General features: G+C 37.8%; 2 protein-coding genes across 2 annotated transcripts in view; both read left to right on the top strand.

Annotated features, from left to right (window-relative positions):
• LOC112045509 (proton-coupled amino acid transporter-like protein CG1139) overlaps positions 1-22,202 on the top strand; it is a 28,780-nt gene extending 6,578 nt beyond the window's left edge. Inside the window, exons 2-9 of the mRNA XM_024081709.2 lie at positions 6,771-6,842; positions 15,642-15,755; positions 16,791-16,941; positions 17,734-17,943; positions 18,413-18,685; positions 18,967-19,145; positions 19,377-19,546; positions 20,151-22,202. Coding sequence (XP_023937477.1) covers positions 6,775-6,842; positions 15,642-15,755; positions 16,791-16,941; positions 17,734-17,943; positions 18,413-18,685; positions 18,967-19,145; positions 19,377-19,546; positions 20,151-20,389 — 1,404 coding nt within the window. The 5' untranslated portion in view covers positions 6,771-6,774 and the 3' untranslated portion in view covers positions 20,390-22,202. The remainder of the gene's footprint in view (positions 1-6,770; positions 6,843-15,641; positions 15,756-16,790; positions 16,942-17,733; positions 17,944-18,412; positions 18,686-18,966; positions 19,146-19,376; positions 19,547-20,150) is intronic.
• Positions 11,801-15,105, top strand: LOC112045510 (uncharacterized). The gene is made up of 2 exons (XM_024081710.2): positions 11,801-11,955; positions 12,099-15,105. Exons 1-2 carry the CDS (start codon positions 11,953-11,955, stop codon positions 12,657-12,659), a joined length of 564 nt encoding a protein of 187 aa, XP_023937478.2. The 5' UTR covers positions 11,801-11,952; the 3' UTR covers positions 12,660-15,105.
• Positions 22,203-22,239: the final 37 nt, after the last annotated feature.

Here is a 22,239-nt window from a genome sequence, read left to right as displayed (position 1 = left end):
ACCGGTTTTCGGTAATACGTTGAGCTAAATAACATGATAAAAACTTATCACCAAGTAATGATAATAAGGCGAAATTTTTCCACCATTTTCTTTATGTAAGTCGCGGGGATAGAGTTGAATCTCAATAAGCATGTCAAACGTTTTATGTATTTTATACGTACATAAAGAGAACCTGCGGTGGCTAGACATTCCTCATTTTATGAAGGCTGAAAGTTTGTCAACCCTCGCTCCTTCCATAGGTTGTAGCCACAGTAGCCAATTACGGAGTTTGGTTGTTTTTTTACATTTTCTACGAGACATCAGGGAAATTATGTTTCCAGACGACGAATCCTCAACTGCACTAGAGACCCTTAATATTTTCTTGAAAATACTAAAAAGTGTTTTTCAAAGCATTTCAAAGGTGACTAACGACTGGGGATTTGATTTCTCATAGCATGCCGAGAAAAATAATGGTTGAGGCTCTGAAACCTGCTACCGTCCAAAGTCAACACAGTCCAACCTCCAGAATTGGCTGCCTTACGTACCTATGATAGGAACAACAAATACTTATTCATAAAATGCGGAATGTCTGGCTATCGCATGCAGTACATTGTAATCCTTAATTCAATTAATAAAGAATCATATCATTTAGCAAATCCGGTGATATAAACAAACATTTTCACGAACTTTAGTTGAGCATAACATAAATGTAGATAAATAGATAAGAGGAAGTGTTGGCTGAGCCGCGCACGCGCAGTCAAAATGATAAAAAGCGGCCTTGAGAACCTTCACGTCGACCTCTCTTTGCATACTTCTAACAAATTCGAAATGTCGAAATATACTAAGTTTATAGGAGGTGCATGCCCCGGAGCGGATTCAAACCTAAAGTACTTCCTTTGAAACGAAGGCAAAGTTACGTGCATTTTTTGAAATTAAATATCACGTGTCTCAAACTTCGAAGAATGAACATCATGAGGAAACATGCATTCCTGAGAATTTTCTTAATTAAAGCTTTCTTTCTTTCTTTCATTTAAAACTCAGCCCGGTGTTGGGAGGTTGGTGGTGTACAACCCGCGCCTCGGAGAGCACGCTCAGCAGTCACGGTCATTGTCATATCTTCATCAGATGTTATATTAAACCGTGTCATAGTCTTCCTAAGTCCGCCCCAGCACAGGTACAGGAACAACACAGGAACGGACTCTACGCGGGTGAAGTTGCAGCGCGTCTACTAGTTTTTATATAGGTAAATTAATTCAGACCTTAGGAAAATAATTCAATAACGTGAGCTATGCGGACAGTTATAATAATTTGCTCGCTCTTTATAAATTACATTTTGCTTCAATGTCGCGGTATTGAATTCAATTAAGTAGGTACTAAAGAGTTTTATTGATTGAAATCTATTTGTTTCGTCATAGCGAGTGCTGCAATGTACCTATCGGTACTCGAGCACATATTCAGAGACTAACTGCTTCTAAGTTTCACGCGAGTCACGTTTTATGTGTTCCGATGCTGGAAACCAGTTAAAATTATTCTTTATTAAACTTTAATATAATAAATTAATTATGTATTATGGTGGTTACACTTAACAAATCTATTATTACTTCAATCAAATTACTTAATGATCTTTTTCGAATATAAAAACAAAAACACATCATTTGATCGGCCTAACTAAATTCACTATCTATTACTAGGTATACTACTGCTACAATAAACTAAACTGAATTTCTTTAACTCTACACGTGTAAAGTCTGCCAATCCGCATAGGGCCAGCGTGGTAGACTAACCCCACCCACAGGAGACTCGAGCTCAACAGTGAGCCGAATATAGACAGTTAATGATGAATGAGGTGTTTCGTTGCAAGGAGACCCGTGGGGCTACGTGCGCGTTTGGAGACGTGCACAATACAACAATGATAGACGAGACGATGAGATGCCGGTCACGTGCCAGCTCCTACAATAAACAAGTACTTAATTTGGATTATGGCACATTAACTTCTCCAAGTGTTCAGACAAATGTAGAAGCAAATAATAAAGTAAATAAATAATGCACACAGGTAGGTGCTTGTAAAATAATGTTAAGAATATAAAATATAATGTTGTTTATAATATTCTGAACAATAAAATAAACATATTATGAGCAGTAAGTTTATATATTACTAGCGGACGCCCGCGACTTCGTCCGCGTAAAATTCGATGTTAACTTTACTACTACCCCTACCTTACCCTACCCCTACCCTACCCTACCACTACCCCAACCCTACCACTACCTCAATCCTACCCCTACCCTACCCAACCCCTACCTTACCTACACCCTCCATTCTACCCCTACTCTCCCCGTACCCCTATCTCACGCCTATCCTACCCCTACCCTACCACTTCCCTAACCTACCCGTACCTCTATCCTACCCCTACCCTACCTCTATCCCTACCCTACCCCTACCCTACCCCGGCCCTACCCCTACCCTACCCCTATACTACCTCTACGCTTCCCTACCCGAACCCTACCCTACTCTATAAATTCTCTATCTTACTCCTACCCTTAGCAAAATCGATCCAGTCCTTCGAGAGTGGTGCGATTACTAAGGGAAATAGAGACTTCTATGCTAATAATATAAAGAGTAAAGTTTGTTTGGTTGTAGGAGGTAATCTCTGGATCTACTGGACCGATTTGGAAAATTGTTTTACCAATAGAAAGCTACGTTATTTGCGAGTGTCACATATTCACACGGGAACGGGAACTACGTAAATGAAAGCGTGGGGCGTCATATAGCGGAATTTCTGCGTCTTTTAGAAATTTTGTATTATCTCCGAAACTATTAAAGTAATTAACATACTGTAAAGGGCAAATCTTATCTCCACAATATTCTTGTGATTATTAAATAATTTATTTTAATAAGAATTAAAGTTTAGTAGTATAAATAATGACGTAAACCTAAGTATATAAAATTAATAATTTTTAAAACACAAAAGGTACTATATCTGCTAATATATAGAAGATAGATATATGGTGTTGCGGACTTTTTTGTAGAACTTTTAAAGATACATAAAGCCTCGATACATTAATTTCAATTTTACACAATGGTTAAGGCAGCGCATGCGAATAAGTCTGCTTAAGAGGATTTTCGGTCCGACCTGTATGACAAAAACTGTGTCAACTCGGCTAATATATATGATACCTATATAAAATATAGCCCTCCCCGATAATGTAACATTCTACTGGTGAAAGAATTTTTGAAATCGGACCAGTAGTTCCGAAGTTACCCCATTTAGAGAGAATGTTACAAACTTACAAACTTTACCTCTTCATAATATTAGTATAGATTTACTTAAAAACGTATGAGATAAAATGCTTATGACTCAATCACATCGCTTGAGTTAGTTTTTAATTGCAAAAGGATAAAATCAAAATCAAAATTCATTTATTTCTATTAGTTTACAAGCACTTTTGAAAGTTCAAGTTATATCATAATTTAATTTTAATTAATTGTAAGTAAAGTAGAAAATTAAAGTTACTGGGTTCACCTTGTTCCGAGAAGAGCCCACAAGAAACTAAGCCAAGGTTTATTATTTTTTTTTACCACCATTTTACAAACTTATCTAAAAATACATACGTACACGGTCGTATAGTGCTAACACCAAGTTTAACACTAAGCTTTTATATCATTTATTTAGTCACTAACACTATAATAAGACTTTCCTAGAAGCTTGCGTTAATTTAGACTTTGAACTAGCAAAAGGATGGAACCGTCACGTCATTCACATCTGTTAGTGATTCAGAGTAGAAACCGTCTGAGGAATGGACCTTTGACGGTTTCTTGTCAGTATCATCTTCTTCTTCTAAGGCCAACTTAGCAAATACTAGAAAAAAACACAGCATTACCAACTGATCCAGAGAGGTCGTCAAACGTTCTATACGTTCTGTATACACTCTTGGGACGAGTGCAAGACAAATGTCGACCAACAGCGGCGGAATTGAAAATATCGCTCTCTCTTGATATTTTTTCAAGCAATATAGGCTTGCGCTCAGCGGCGTAGCTACCGCCGTGTCAGTCGTATCAATGATACAGGGCCGAAAACAAAACAATATAAAAAAATATATTTTCATAGTGTTCCACAATGGAACTCAAAAAAAGTATAACATCGTGTGTAGTACGTTACAACCACAGATATAAGAGGTAACTAGATTTATTAAGTGCCAGTTCTTTGTATTGAATTCAGCGTAACCAGGGGCGTGGCCTAAATGGCTGTTTAATATTGAATGAAAAATGAAATATGTCATCCTTAATTTAGAGTTGAATATTATTTTTTAGTTTTGTCACAGAACAAACAAGACTGCTAGTACATGCGTGGACACGCTTGCGATGTTCCGCACACGCGGCTGTACGCGCTTCTATTGCTAAAAGCGTTAGCTTTTAGCGTTGTCTGTTCTGTGGTTACAACGAACATTTTGGTACCAATGTAGTGAAAGATATAGGGGTGAATCAAATACTAAAGAATTTTTTGAGATTTTAGATTTCTATCGATGGGCCCCCAAACTAATTTCGATACAGGGCCCCCTTAAGTCGCGCTACGCCACTGCCTGCGCTTGACTACTTAAGCCTGATAGAAACCATTAATGCGATCTAAGTTGGAGCGCGCTAGAAGATTCCTATTCACTTTGAAGGTGTGTACGCAAATATACTTGAAGAACTACTAGCTACAAGCCCTGTAGCATAGGATACATATGTACTAGTACCTTTAGAGGACCGTAACCGCTAAGATTTATCATAATTATGACAGAAAGAATTATTTTTAGCGGGCTGTATGTTTGTCCGTTCACGCTATTATCTTAAACTACAAAATTTCAATGTAACTTTCCTAATACAAGCACGTAATACATACCTACTACGTAGACTAAGTTTAGATGAACGCAATGCCTACCTTTCTTATTATTTTTTTACATACATAGCTTTATTTCATTAACAGGAACCACTCTAGACATGTTATATCTATTCCTTCAATTGCAAACGCTTCGAAATCTAAAATACAGGAATGCCATTTATTATCAATAAGCACGTGATCAATATGGAATAATTTACCTAAGCTTTTTTTCATTGATAATGAGCGGCTAAGAACGTTTACAAGTACCTTTACTTTACCTATGTAAGTAAATATTACTGCATGCATAGCGATGGTGTACCTATTAAAGAATTATTTTCGAAAAAAATATTACGATGTTATCGACTTATCATCATCACCATTATCATCAGTCTGTTTTAATAGCCCAGTACGAGTACGCACAAGACAAGGGCTACTTTTCTCTCATGGATCTTTACCCACCACGCTGGTTCAATGCGTGATAATATCCTGATAATAGTATCCTATGTGATTATGATGATCTCTATCACTATCACTATTATGAGAAAATTAAAAAAGTCCACTCCTTACCCTCGGCTGTTACGGAGAACTTCTTAAAAGAATGATAATCTTAGTATTTTATTGGTCGACCCAGGACTTGAACCCAGGTCCTCCTGATCCGAATACACACACCCACACTAACTGATGGACCGATTAATTTAATCTCTCCGTAACCAACTATTCAGTTTGTAAATCATGTTACATACTATATCTATTCTATTTCTACAGACGCTAACGCTTTGAAAACTAAACTTGCATGGAAATTATATTTTGTTATTAGTATATCAGACAGCCCAGTGGAAATGACCTCTGCCTCCGATTCCGGAAGGTGTGGCATTGAAGCCGGTCCGGGGCATGCACCTCCAACTTTTCGGTTGTGTGCATTTTAAGAAATTAAATATCACGTGTCTCTAACGGTGAAGAAAAAACATCATGAGGAAACCTGCATACCAGAGAATTTTCCTATTTCTCTGCGTGTGTGAAGTCTGCCAATCCGCATTGGGCCAGCTTATCTAACTACTCTCATTCTGAGAGGAGACTCGAGCTCAGCAGTGAGCCGAATATGGGTTGACAATGATGATAATGAATGAGATCTATCTAGTGAACATATCATTTACAAACAGGGTTTTAGTTTTTGAAGCGTTAGCTAAAGTTAATTGTGGTTGTAGGAAGAGAATTGTTGTGACACATGACTACAACCAAGAGTCGATTACCGCCAGACGATGGCATACACAGTATTCCTTCTGCCACCAGCTCATCCCACATTAGAGCGCTCAGCGGATTTAAATGAAGGAAGTGACCACTTACGGCGGCCACAGAGGCGTGCGATCTAATGAGCTAATGCGAATGTCTGCCCTTCGCGCGATGCGGACATTTACCGAAATTGTGTTTTTTACTTCTTTTTTAGGGTTCCGCAGGCACCTCAAAAGGAAAAATCGGTCAAGTGCGAGTTGGACTCGCGCATGATCATTATCTGTAAAACCAGCAATAATCACATTTATTGTATGAGAGCCCCCTAAAATATTTATATTATTCTGTTTATAATAGCAAATTGCAGAAATACTAAATTTTATCAAAAATTAAATTTATTCCTCATCATTATCAGCCTGTCTGACGTTCACTGCTCTTGTATGGATAAGCCATGGGTTTGAGCCGCATACATGCAGCGGCCCGCTGTTATCGCTGCACCCAGCACTTGATGTCGTCGACATCGGTCCAACCTGCGTATTACCATTTTAAAGGCGGAATTATATTTGTCTAACGTGTCGTGTCGCGACGTATCAGGTATCATACATTTTGTATGTCACGACACGACACGTCAGACAAATTTAACTCCGCCTTTTATATATATAAGTACTGACAGAATGTATAATGTCAATATAACATTATTTTCAGAAAAATGAAGACTCAAGAGAAGATCAACATCAGCCACATAAGCGGAGCAGTGGTAGCAGTCAACGACCAAAGGTAACCACAGACTACAGACATCGTTATAGCAACGCTATAGCGCTACAGTATTACACCGAGATCCATGATAGCCATTGGATATGACCTCTGCACACAAAATAATTTACATAAAAAGGTAAACAGTTACGTGTGTTTGACGACCCAGGATTCGAGCCCAGGACCACGTGATGCGAAACCACGGGACTAATGAAGGGGCAAGATCGAATACAAAATTCAATAATTCTAAGTTCTTAAGTTAACCGATGTGATATGTTCATATAGGAGCGAAACTTTATATAAATTTATCGACATTCAAATTCAAAAAGGATTCACGATTTAATAAAAGGAGTTACATAAGGAAACTTAAAATTAAATACTAAGATATACAATATACATATCACATATGGTAAGTACGGAGGTTAACAAGTAAGAGCCAATAAACAGTCGGTCAATACCAAAGGTTACTGTACCCGTAACCCGTCGAGTGCTTCTCAATGGGCACAAGTTCGCGGTCAGACGCCGCTAGCCTTGTGACTTGCCAGCTATTTTAGTGTTAAGCTGTAACATTTACTTTGCTCGCACAGTCATGATTATGATGATGATGTTAATATTAAAATTGAATGGAACATTGTACAAACGAAAAGCAGATTTAAACCCACGTCTTACTAGACACGGGCATAAGTTAGTTATTTCTGCATATCGTCTCCAAAGAGTAAAAAAATCTTTTGTAGGTTTGGGTGTACTCTTCTATAACAAGATCCCTAAGACTGTGATGGACCTGCCAATGCATAGCTTTAAGCAATGTGTTAAAAAACATTTACTTAGTCGAGGTTACTACAACATTGATGAATTCCTTAAAGATAAAAGCGCTTGGAGGCCATTGGATCAGCTTCCACCTTCACACAGGAAATAAAACTATAAGAAATTGTAATTGTTATCAATTGTAAATTATAATACTGTATGACTTTTTCAAAAGAGCAACTGTTGAGTTTCTTGCCGGTATCTTCTCAGCAGAACCTGCCTTCCGAACCGGTGGTAGTCTTTACAAATAGTCAACTGACGTGTCAAAAGTGCTTGTAAACTGAGCCTACTTGAAATAAATGATTTTTGATTTTGATTTTGATTTTGAACATATTTTCAACAAATACACTCCATCTTCTTCATCATAATTTTCGGCCGTGGCTAGTTACCACTCTACCGGCAAAGACGTACCGCCCAGTGATTACAAATTAGCCTGATTCCATCTTAGGTTGCAGCATCACTTACCATCAGCTTAGATTGTAGTGAAGGGCTCACTTGTAAAGAATAAAAAAAAAATGAAAAAATTACACATAACATTCTACTGGCTTATCCTTCTATACAATCATCCACAACAAAAACAAAGTCCGCCACGTTTGTCTGTCTGCTAGTACCCGAACTGTACTGAACGAATTTTCATGATGGAGTGATTCATGAGGAAGTTCAGTATAATTTGTCAATGTTTTGTGTGAATCGGTTGAAATATATATATAAAGATATAATAATTGCTGAAAGTATCTAAATAATTCAAGCGGCCGGAAAGTTTTAATATAATTTAAAACGATACATAATCCCTGCATGATACGAATACCTTTAAAAACAATAAAATTCATGATGGAATTCTTCTACAAAAAAATCCCAAGATATGGTCACGTACAATGGTAACACACTACTATACGTTCTACGTACGTAAATAATCGCGAGCGTCTGCCAGTTGATTAAACATTGTAGGTACGATGTCATTTTAGTTTTCTTGCTTTGGCGATCTTTCTCTGCAAGTAGTAGATACCATAAGTATGTCTATAGAGAAATAAACAGTGATTGTAGTAGTGGGAAGGGGGCGGTTTTATAAAGTTCGTAACTGGAAATGTGTAGCTTCTTACTAATATAAATTCAACGACCTCGCTGGCGCAGCTGATTGTGTTGTTGTTCTCAACAGAGAAGTCTAAAGTTTAAATTTTCTTTTTTTGTTATTCTTTACAAGTTAGCTCTTGACTATATTATCACCTGATGGTAAGTGATGATGCAATCTAAAATGGAAGCGGGCTAACTTTAGAAGGAGGGTGAAAATGCATATCCATTTCAGTTACTACATGACAACGTAACGAAATGCTAAATAGCTTGGCGGTACGCCTTTGTCGGTAGAGAGAAGTAACTAGCCACGGCCGAAGCCTCCTAGCCAGACCTGGAACCTCCCAGCGACCAGGGTCGCCATTCCAGCACCTTGGGACCCCAACGTACATCCATCTTCGAACTATGTGGCCCACCCATTGCCACTTCAGCTTCGCGACTCGTTAAGCTATGTCAGTGAATTTGGTTCTTCTGCGGATCTCCTCATTCCTGATTCGATCACGCAGAGATACTCCGAGCATAGCTCGTTGCATCGCCCGCTGTACATGAACGTACTTGTACTGTGTGTGAACATACTTGTAGCTACCTTTTTCATGTAAGGATCAGCTGAGATCTTCTAGAGAATCAAGGGCTAACTTGTCATTAAATAAAAAAAATAGTTTTTTCAAGTGTACGAAGTTACAGTCCGCCAGTTTATGTGATCATTTAATGTTTTCCTCATTGTTTTTGCCAGAAATGTAATTTCGACCACTAACACAAGAAATCCTACGATTACACAAAAGTATACCTACCTATATCTAGGTCCAATGATATTTTTATACTATAGATGGGGCACTAGCGCATCAAAACTGCGGCGGACAAATGTGGAAAATTGACTTCATTTCATTTAGTTTATTAAACAACGAACGTTATTTAAACAAATAATACCTAAATATCGTTTACAATGTCGAGTTGTGTGTTCAGGAAGTGTAAAACCATATATATACTTAAATACATATGGTATTAAAGACAAAATTGTTCATGTCTGCGCTCAGTGGTGTAGCTACTTGTAAATTTGGATCTCTTTTTGCGGTGATTTTGTAAGGACGTAACCTATCTGTAGTAAGTATAAAATTATCATTACCTACATCCACAGACATATCTTAACATATATAAATCTCCTGTCACGATGTTTGTCCGCGATGGACTCCTACACTACTTCACCGATTTTCAATTAAATTGGCACACCGTGAGCAGTCTGGTCCAACTTCAGAGATAGGATAGCTTAGATCTTTAATTACAGTCGCAATTTTATTTTATTGCAAATTATTTGTCTATAATTAATTGACAGTCACAATTATCTGTTAACTCCAATAGATTCTAACAGATGTCGATACTTTTCGACTGGAGTTATCAATAGATGGCACTGCTATGGTAAACCGACAATATACCGTGAAATTCAATTATTATTTCTACTTCTTTCATTTTTGGTGTTAGCATAGCCAACCACGTGTTTCTTAGACCAAAGTGTAAATCAAATTCAAAATTATAGTGACGATAATACAGTGAAATTATTCTTGCTTTTTACTTATTCGTGCTTCATTATTCAAGATTCTATAATTATAAAATATATACATGTAAGTATTACCACATAATTATAATAATCTTAATATATATAAATCTCGTATTTGTAGGGTAGGTTTATGGTATAGGGATAGGGTAGGGGTAGGGTAGCGGTAGGGCAGTTGTAGGGTAGGGTAAGGTAGGGGTAGAGTAGAGGTAGGGTAGGGGTAGGTTAGGGGTAGGGGTAGGAGTAGGGTAGTGTAAGGTAGTGATAGGGAAGAAGTGCAAATAAATAAATTAATAAGTCAAAGCGAAGCTTGAGCGAGTCCGCTAGTTTATTTATATATTTGTAACTTACAATAATGTACTGAGGTGACGCAACTTGACAATTTGCTCATTTGTATAATTTACGAAATAAACCGAAATGGTTAAAGTTTGATAATCATACATTTAATCTAATATAATCTTCGTCACCGCAATGACGTACAACCGGTTATCTATACTAATATTATAAAGAGGTAAAGTTTGTCGTATTGTAGCGGGTAATATCTGGATCCACTCAACCGATTGTTTAAATTCTTTTACCACAATAAACCATGTTATTTGTGTGTTATAGGCTATATTTTATACCCGTATTCTCACAGGTAAGGTGAAGGTTCACTACGTGGGTGAAACCACGCGGTGTCAGCTAGTTGTACATAAAGTTATATTTCCTCAAATGTAGCTTTGTTTCGTTTGTAAAAAAATCTGTTCTTTATAGTTTTTATTTTTTTGATAACATTCCATTTGCGTCACATGTTATAACTATATTAGGTTTTTACCATTGTGTATTCTACGTTGATTTTTTCCATTTTATATAATAATTTATGCGCTAGTACGTTTCACTGCATGTAGCCAAGCAGCGTTTATATCTCATAGTCCAGTTTCGTTCGACATTATTCTGCTTTACCTTATCCCACTTAAGTGGTGTGGCAAAATTTGTCAATCTCTTCCATTCTCTTCTATCATTCGTCAACATATCATCAATACCTTTTATTTTTATGTCTTCTTTCACACACTCCTACCATCTCCTTTTTGGCCTTCCTCTCCTCTTGTGTCCTTCCAACTGCAATGTCAACGTTCTTCGGGTAATATGATTTTCGTCCCTCCGCATTACAAATACAAATACAAAAAAAATATATAATTATTACATGTCCATATCAAGCTAACCGTTTACCCGTCAACTTTTCTGATACTATTCCATCTATAGTAGGGGATAAGGCATAATTGGAATGTGTGCAAATATCAGTCCTGAATTCCGGACATCATTATAATTCATATCCTGGCCTAAAATTTACGTCAACGCATTTAATTTGATATAATATATTTTTTATCTAATAACCAGCTCGGTGAAGGTCGTCAGGTATTCTGGGACTTTACTCTTTGGCTGGGATTTTTATTTTTAGATTAATTTATTTATCTTATATAAAATATCGTTAGTTCCGCAAGACTGCCGCCCTATACGACACTGATATAGGATTGCACAATAGGTAATCCCCATACAACGGTGCACAGTGCGTTTTCGTAAACAGTTGCGATATTGTTGTACTGCGATGTGGTGTAGGTTCCAACCTTTCACTTTCAACATCGGCATCTCCCAAAACTGATTTACGAGTACAACCTTCTGCATCAGTCGAATTTGCGCCGGCGCTCACAGCTGACTCGAGTGACGCGGGACAAAATGGTAATTAATATTATTTTATTTATTTACCTTTGTATGCACTATACTTTTAAATGTCTAGATGTAAAGGAATTTATATTCAAGATGAGAAATAGGTCATCCAAAGTATTTGTAAAGCTTCCGCATAAATTATTTTGATATTTCAGAGAGCCGCATTCGTTCTGCTACTTCTCCACTGTGTGATGTGCCTTGTGATAGCGGAGGAGCCGGCCGACACCAAGGAGCTCGTCGACGAAGACTACGACGAACTGGGCCGCAAACACCGGAAGAGGAAAAAGCATCAGAATAACCCCTGCTACGGAAGGACATTTGGAGAGAAGTTCGGACAACACGACTATACTTATGTCAACGCTCCGGTGACTAATTACTTCTTTGGATGTGGCGGCGTTCCTGCGCCTCCTGCACACGGGGGACACGGGAGTCACGGGGGACATGGGGGTCACGGGGGTCACGGGGGTCACGGTGGACATGGAAGTCACGGGAGTCACGGGGGGCATGGAAGTCACGGGAGTTACAACGGATATGGCAGTCAACCCAACTTCGCATACAATCAAGGCTTTGCTCCGTACCAAAACAGACCTTTCTCTAACGTGGTGTCCGCCGCAGCTTCGGGCTTCGGCAACGCGCTGGGCAACTACTTCAACCGGGCCAAAAAGTTCAACAGACAAGTGAATCAGTATCTGCGGCCATTATACCACCTATTTTGAAATTGTTTCGTTTCTGTATCGCGTCTCAATCTCAGTGTATGGACTGTGTTGTGCAAAAGTGGTTACGTAAAGCTTGCAGGTACCTATCCATATTCATATCTATCGCAACGATATTTTCAAACGTAAAGCAATTTTTGCAATGATGGTGGTATAGTGTTTTGAAAAACGTATTTTTATTATTTAAGTTAATTTTAATTAAAAACAGTTAATTTAAACTTTTCTTTACATATATTTTACGCACTCAAATGTAGGTGCAATAAATGACATTCAATGTCATCGTGTTTATTCAGGCTGGACCTTGGTGCCATATTCTTGTTCATGTCAGTACAGCCTCGAAGATGGCACGATGTTTCCTGTTTTAAGTTTCCGCGTCATTGCTGTGCAGGTATTTTATTTCCCTTCAATTTTCTTCATGCTAAAAAACAATAAAAATGTCAAATCCTCATTATGTTAATAAACTTGTGCAATTTAAATAAGAATTACTGTAAGTTTGTAAAAGGAAATGTTTCTTTTTATTTGGTAGATTTTGATAATGCGCAGTTTGTCGCATGTCGCCTTTTGTCTGACTAGTTATTAGTAATTACGTATGTACATTTTAAAACAATCAACTAATATAATGAATATGATTTGTACCTACAATATATACATATACATACCAATAACCAATAATTATATATTACTTCGATGGGTACATACGTACGAGTAGATACGTTACACGTATTACTGTACCAAGTGTTTATGTACCTGTTTCATATTATGATAGTACCTACCTACCTTTTAAATAGTACTATACTTTTTAAACTGTAATAAATTGTCGTAAAAAGCGTGATAGCCCAATGGATATGACTTCTGCCTTAAATTCGAAGGGCCTCGGTTTAAATCCGGTCAGGGACATGCACCACAAACTTTATTACACTAACTCGGTTATGTGAATTTTAAGAAATATAATATAACGTGTCGCAAACGGTGAAGGAAAAGCATCGTGAGGAAACATATTTAATAAATACCTGAGAATTTCCTTAATTATCTGGTATTCTATGGTCTCTCTCTATCTCTACGTGTGTGAAGTCTGCCAATCCACATTTGCCCACCGTGGTGGACTAAGGCCTGCACCTTTCAATTTAAGAGGAAACTCGTTCTTAACAGTTAGTCGAATATGGGTTGTTAACACACTAATATTATAAAGGCGATAGTTTGTCTGTAAGTGTGTAAGTTTGTTCCGCTTTTACGCTGCGGATACTGAAGCGATTTGGCTGAAATTTGGAATGGAAATAGATTTTACTCTGGATTAACACATAGGCTACTTTTCATCCCGGAAAAATCCATTGTTCCCGCGAGATTTGTGAAAAACTGAATTCCACGCGGACGAAGTCCGCTGGTGATGATAAATTGTCATTTGAAACGTTTAAGATAATTATTTGTACTCGTAGGTACGTATACTTATTAGCCACACCCTAATCTTGGCCTGTAGCCATGTAGCACGTCGATTCTCTTTCGTGCTAACACTAATCGCTTCGAAAACTTAAAAAAATGAATGTGTGTGTAATAAAATCGAGTGTGCCACATGCTACAGGCGCTGGTGCGGTTAGGGTGTCGCTGTCGTCGCGGTTTTAGTTTATGGGCCTATGCACACCACATTTTTAAAACGCGCAGCCGACGTCCGTCTGTGGCGATACAAATGCGACGCTAACGCGCGTGTGTATTATTACAAACGACGGCAAACTGCTCTGTATAGGATAAAAGTCCGCCGTCGATGCACGTTTCTAAAACGCGCGTCAAGGGTGTGTTTAACAAACGTGGTGTACATAGGCCCTAATTACTCTGCCCTAATGTTTTGCAAAATGACGACCGCTGAGACGTCAGTTCATGTAGTCTTTGCGTTTATTCAAGCTTTTGCCACCGGGTCAGAGCCATACAAATTTGTGGCAACTATAATACGTGTTTCAGATAAGACTGTAACAATAATGAATACTAGGTATGTCAATAACAATATCGGTACCTACATACCGTGTTCATTTATATAAATACCTTTACCATTGTCATAGTCTCTTTTATATTTTGCTTTCCAAACATATTTGTTCAGCTGGACCTTTATTATGTATGGTATAGATCTATAGATATAGGTGCTTCAGTTCTATTTAAGTAACCATGTAAAAATTAATATTTAAATAAATAAGCCATTCCCAAGTTTTCTATATAATATACAAAACTTTTATAACAAGATATAATGTTTATTTTTAATTTATTTGCGTACCCATTTTCGAGTAAGACCTCCTCCATCATACAATGTGCTGTCTCGGCAGCCAACCTCATCCGAGTGCGACCATCGAGGTGAGAGAGGGTCCCCCTGTGTCACCCCTCTATTTATTGCAAACGAAGGACGGTGCGTTTTTATTTTATAGATACTCTACGGGTTTTAAAATATAAATGTATATTTTCTATATACGAGTATATAATCTACTTACCTACATCTTTCCTGTTCCTTGAGAGTTTCCAATATTCATCATGCATTATAGAGCCACATGCTTTTGTACAGTGGTGTTTTGTATTCTTTGTATCGCTCCATTATTACAACATAAATGTATGAACAATAACAATTGTGCTATATTTTGGCCAATGTTCGACTTAACCACCAACTTGATTAAAATTCAAATATTTTTCTTTAGATTTCCATCAGCCGTCGCGAGCAGTGCACCCGGAATCATTTAAAGGAAATATTTTTTCCGTATTTGCTACATTTTTCTTTGCTCCGCTCCTTCGCTTCCTCGATAAATCGACTATCCATCAAACAGTAAAACCAACAAACTGTGGTTTGTGTTGCATTAAGGTTAGGCTTTAATTCAATATGTATGTTGTATAATAATAAATAAATATAAATAAAAAGAACGATTTTAAAAATTCGGCTAAACATTGAATTACTCTCTTTATATAAATTAATCTCTCTTATATAAATTAATTGATTATAAGTATATTCTTCAACAGCGTGGAAGAGGGCTACAAAGGATTTGCATCACGGCAGCAGAGCTTGGAGAGCAAAAGCCACTTGGATAACGTCAGCACCGACGGGCATCCCCACCATGTTACGCACCCCACTTCGTAAGTCATCTATACTTATAATAAATCTGTAGAGAGGTCAATTCTGCACATGAAATACATTTCCAAAGTAACTATCAGGGGGTGATTAGTGATCGATACTGATGCCAAAAATGCAATCAGTAAAATTTTTGTCTGTCTGTATGTTTGTCTGTATGTTCGTTATAGAAACAAAAACTACTCGACGGATTTTAACGAATCTTGGTACAATTATTCTTTATACTCCTGGGCAGGTTATAGTATACTTTTCATCATGCTACGATTAATAAGAGCTGAGCAGTGAAGGGAAACATTGGCAAAACGGGAGAAGTTACTCCATTTTTACAGCGAAATTACTGTAAGGGCTGGATTAAAGAGATGTAATTGCGGACAAAGTCGCGGGCGTCCGCTACTATTCAATAAATACGTGTAAAACATAGCTAAAAAAATCATCCTGCTTCTACCACAGAACAGTGAGACTTCCTGAACATTGGCATCCACACGTCGTTGATGCAGTCGATTTGCCCGAAACGTTTCGATGTTTTAATTAGAACAGCTAAGATGTGGAATGTATTTCCTGACAACAATTATATTTGTGCACGTTTAATATAACAGTGTATACCTAGGAATCTTTAAGGCAAGCGCGCTCCGCAATAGATATTATAATTTATTACAATCAAGATTATCGTACTCTAAGTGCAAGCTTACCTACGAGTACCTATAAATCGCAAAACACATAAAAATATCTCATTATAGCCCCGTATTTAAGGGGTATGCGTCATAGTCCTCACTTAACGAAACAATTTTTTAGTAAAATTATGGATAGCGATGACACAAATGTGCCTAAACATAAAGCACTAATTAAACACAAACACAAAACATAAAGCACTAATTAAACACAAACACAAAACAAAAAGCACTAATTAAGCTCCGTGGCTACAAACACAAAGCTGTAACCACACAGTAGCCACCAATTTTGTAATCATTAGCTTTTTGAATTGTTTCCCACAAAAGTAGCAGTTTTAAGGATGTCTATTCATGTAAAAAAAAATCTCTCAGGTACTTGGACACGTTGCTGCATCTGTTCCGTGGCAACATCGGCTCCGGCTTGCTGGCCATGGGAGACGCTTTCAAGAATGGCGGCATCGTTTTCTCTCCCATCATGACCGCTGTCCTTGGCATCATCTGCGTACATTCGCAACATTTATTGGTACGTTGCTATTTAACAATTTCAGAAATTCAGCTGTCCTGCAAATATGTGTTACATAAAATCTCTCCGAAGTCTCTCTTTTTTGTTTAGACTAAACTATATTAAAAAGAAGCCGTGATAGCTTAGTGGATTATGACGTCTGCCTTCAATTCCGGAGGGTGTGGGTTCGAATCCGGTCCGGGGCATGCACCTCCAACTTTTTAGTTGTGTGCATTTTAGGAAATTAAATATCACGTGTCTCAAACGGTGAAGGAAAACATCGTGAGGAAACCTGCATACCAGAGAATTTACTTGATTATCTACGTCTGTGAAGTCTGCCAATCCGCATTGGGCCAGCGTGGTGGACTATTGGCCTAACCCCTCTCATTCTGAGAGGAGACTTTAGCTCAGCAGTGAGCCGGATATGGGTTGATAATGATATTAAAAAAAACTTGAGAGGAACACCCCGATGGAACGAAGTTCGATATCGCATCCTATCCCATCCCATCCCATCTCAACCCATCTCATCCCATCCCATCAAATCTTCGAACATTTATCAAAAGGAACTTGGTTCCAAGGGTCGGGCTTTTGGGGCGGGGGAGTCTTTTGGGGCGAGGGGTATTATGGGCTTGGGGGGCCTTTTGGGTCGGGAGCCTTTTGAGCACTCTGGAGCTCACCAACTGTCTTCAGGTCACGGCTTACAATTATAGCAAAAACATTACCCTCCTTCTTACGCAGTTTTTTCCGTCTAGCCCCCTTTCACAACGCGCGATTAGGAACTTCGTTCCAATAATATGATTCATGTTTACACAGCTGAACTGTTCAGAGGAGATGTACAGGAAAACAAAGAGAGCTAAGCCCCCGGGGTTCGCGGATACTGTGTCACTGGTGTTCCAGTACGGACCGGCGCGGCTGAAGCCTCTGGCGCCCGCCATGAAATTGCTGGTCAACACCTTCCTCTGCATCACACAGCTGGGTTTCTGCTGCGTTTACATCGTCTTCATTGCCAACAACGTTAAAATGGTGAGCACAGTAATACGCTAACTTTCTATTGGAGGCATCGTAAGCGAGGAATCACATTTATATACAGAAGTTATAATTCATGGAATATGTAATAGTGACGTAAAAGTGGAAATCCATAGTCTAGAAGAAAGTAATATATTTCTGCAAGTCATGCAAGCAGCATACAAAGTGCCCCGTTGCCGTGTACATGAGGCAATGTTGTTAAGTATCCCGTGCCAATGCTTACAATACGCCGGTTATCACCCTTAAGCACCTACCCGCCCACTTAGTCATGGACGAAGTCTTCAGGCGGTAAATGTAACTATTTGAGATAGATGCCCATCGTAAGAACTTGTTCTACAAAAGACACCTTGACACATCATGTGACATGAATTCTTCATGATTATCTGCTTTTTATTTAATATTTTAACTCAATTATATTCTACAACATTGTTGAAAATGGACGTCTTATGATTGTATTTTTTTTCAGATATGTGACCAGTACGATATCCATATAGGCCTGTCCGTTCACATGATTTTCGTGTTTGTGCCAGTTCTGTTGATATGTATGATACGGAATTTGAAGTATCTGACTCCATTCTCCACTCTTGCCAATGTACTGATGGCGATAGGCGTGGGCGCTGTACTATATGAGGCCACCCAGGACTTGCCTTCGGTGGAGTCGAGAGTGTACTTGGCGTCTTGGTACCAACTACCTTTGTATTTTGGAACTGCAGTTTACGCTTTCGAGGGAATTGGTTTGGTGAGTATAATGAAGATGATTTCATATTATATTAATATCAATCAACCGTCCGAATCCGCAACAGGTTTGGACTTTTGTAAGCGGCTATCTCCCAAAGCAACCCTGGGCCCATGGTTGCTATTACCCGCCTATAGCCTTAGGAGGTTGCCTTCGAAGGCTGACCATCACAGGCTCTTAGATCAGTCGGATTATCTTAAAAAATAAAAAACTTATTTTTTTATTTTTTTTTATTAGCTCGACCTTATTTTGAAAATATAATTTAAACACTATTGTCATTACAGGTGTTGCCTCTGAAGAATGAAATGCGCAATCCGGAGCAGTTCCAGAAGCCGCTAGGAGTATTGAATGTAGGCATGGTGGTGGTCGCCAGCATATTCATCACGGTCGGATTCCTCGGATACCTCAAGTGGGGTGAAGATGTCGCTGGAAGTCTTACTCTTAACTTGAAGCCTGGATATGTGTAAGAACTTTTCAGCATTGTCAGCCTATTTAACGGTCCCGCTTTAGAAAGGATTGAAGCTTATAGCTTATACCCACCACACTGCTCCAGAGCGGGTTAGAGGGCTTAAGGTGTCAAAAAAAAAAATGTTGACTTCATATACCTACAGTATAGGCAATTACGACACAAACAAGTACGGAGTAAGTGCGAGGTACGTATGTTGCCTAAAACTGAAGCTTACTTTTGTTACAGCATAAGCATGACAGTACAGATACTCATAACCCTGGCGATGCTGCTCACGTACCCGCTGCAGTTCTACGTACCTGTCGCGATCACGTGGCCTGCCTTACGCAAGAAGTACGGACAAAAGTCACCTGTTATGAAGGAGTATGTTTACAGATCCATTTTGGTGCTCGTTACTTGTAAGTACCTCGATACTTTACCTTTGAATACTTATATCAGTAATCTCTAATAAGGAATTTAGGGAAGTTATTATAATGAAATTATAGTCGGTTTTTTTATAAAAGTTTACAATACCTACTATGAATTATTGACTGAATGTAAAGACACTACGTTGACGGCTTACACATACCTACATACACAATAGATTGAAATAAGAATTTTGTAATTACAAGATAAATACCTAATTAAGAATTATAATTATAATATATAATAGTCTGAAAAGTTCGTTGATAACACTTCCAAGATGTGCGGGCGACGGGCGGAAAGTCTGCGCGGGTGAATATCGTGCGTGCGGGGAAGTAAAGTGCATCAGTCGTGGGTTTTTCATTTATCACTACAGGCCTCCGCCGCGCGCGTTACATCAGGAGTGTTACGAACGAAGTTGCCAAGCTAATTAGTAATTTATTTTATTTTGCTCAAGTTACATTGAGGTAGTAGAGTAGGTAGGTGTACGTAAGCCCGTAAAACTAAGAACTCTCTATTACTCGTGTCTTTATAAAAAAACCGAGTTCGATATTGTTCGTTACGTTCACTTGAAATACAACGTACCTACTTATGTTTCAGTCATGCTTGCCGAGTCGATACCGCAGCTGGGCTTGTTCATCTCGCTTGTGGGCGCAGTGAGCAGCACTGCTCTCGCGCTCATGTTCCCGCCCATCATCCAGCTCGTGTATACGTACCAGAACGACAATGGCATCCCGCCGCTCATGGGCCTTAAGAACGCCTGCATCATACTGCTGGGAGTGTTCATTTTCATAACTGGCACATATGAAAGCATCGCTTCCATTGTCCGCGCATTTTAAGCTATTCGATTTAGAAGAAAATTAAGTAAGCAAAAGGAAGAATAAGATATAAATAAAGGCACAGTGGAATACCTACTGATAAGTTTAATCAGAACAAACAGAGATTTTCAATAACATGTTTCATCACCGAGAGAGAGATGGCGCAGACATTTTATGAAAATAATCAATAGATGACATTGACACTTACACTCTGATTGTAGATAGATATGTGATAATCATATATATATTATTATTGCCAGCCCAATTATCACTTTACAATAGTAGTTCCGTCTTGCGATTGGGTGCGTTGTGTTTGATTTTAGTCTCGAAGCCTATTCATAGAGGACCTACCTTCGGAGGTGGGTTTTGGAGCTCCACTGAGTTGTTTCAATTTGAGTCGATGAGCAAATCAGGATCATATTGTTCGATTTTATATAACGATCATAATCAGATGGTAATGAAAACGACCAGGATCAAAGTGCTCTCCGAGTCCCGGGACACATCATTCATTTCCCAACTCCAGGTTTTATTTTCCCTTTAGGAGAAAAAAAACCTCAATCTCCTTCTTCGTCCCAGCATTACGTTCTTACACCTGCATCTCACTTTAACCTGTGTTACCGTTCAAAATAAGAACAGTGAGACATGGGTTGATATTCCCATTTTCCTATTTCCACCGTGTAAATTAAATTGATGAGCTGAATCGTATAAACTTTTTTTTTTAATCATTTTGTCAAAATGTACGTAACCAACTAAAATAAAACACAAGCCTCTATACGAACTTAGCTTCCATAATGATTAGCATAAGTTATGTACATGTAAAAAAAGTAATTTAAGTAAGTAGATACATATAGTGTTATTTATATTTACATTTTTGTACTGTGATACGGCTGTGTCTGGATTATACCTATAGATAGTTAATAAAATTTACATATTTCTAGAACTGCAATGAATAAATCGGGCTTATGCCAAATACCGAATACTCAGCAAAATTGTCTTGATTTCCGAATATTATGTATTAAGTATTCGGCCGGTGTATAAGGCCAAAACTAGTTATGCTTTTTTGTAATGAAAAAAAAAAAACATTTTTATCTTAAATTTGTTATGTTCAAATTATTCAATATTTATCATTTTTAAGCAACTTTTTAAATATATATTCATACAATTCAAAAGATAGGTGTGGTCATAAACCAATTGCCTATAGCTGTCATTGCTGTCAAACGACCACTATTTCCTTAACCTTTGCAATGTTATATCACTTGGACTATAAGACAATTATAATATTTCTAAAGTAGTGATAGTTCAGAAGTTATGAGAAACCGGACAAACATACATACCGGTCAGTCATATGCCCTCCATAGTCAAGTAAAAATAAATTTATAATTATTTTCTTTTGTTTGACCAATTACCTATCTCATTTTAACATAATATGAATGAATTATTTAATATTCGGCTAAATATAATAAAAGTAGCTGATTAGGCCAAATACCGAATAGTAACGGAATATTCGTTGCAAGTCTAATATAGATAATAATTATAATATATAATGATTATAAAAGTATTTGTTATGGTGTAACATTAAACACTAATACGAATTTTAATTATTATCGAACGTTAACTATTCATTTTGGTATAAACATAAAACATGGAGACTACATGTACAAATGCAATTTAAAGTATTGTAGTAGGTATTATTATTTATGTAGTTAAAATGGTAGGTATTATTATATATCGATAAACTATGTGCAATTCAATAATTGTTACTGTAATGCGTTATAAGTATTAATTTGGACAAAGACTTTTTATCGGATCATGAATAAAGAACGATGTAATTTTATGTATTTATTCGTTATTGCCCGCCTTGAAAGTAGACT

This window comes from Bicyclus anynana, chromosome Z (assembly GCF_947172395.1).
Source record: "Bicyclus anynana chromosome Z, ilBicAnyn1.1, whole genome shotgun sequence".
Classification (NCBI taxonomy): Eukaryota; Metazoa; Arthropoda; class Insecta; order Lepidoptera; family Nymphalidae; genus Bicyclus; species Bicyclus anynana.
Note: the sequence above shows the minus strand (reverse complement) of the source record. Positions and strands in the feature narration are given on the sequence as shown.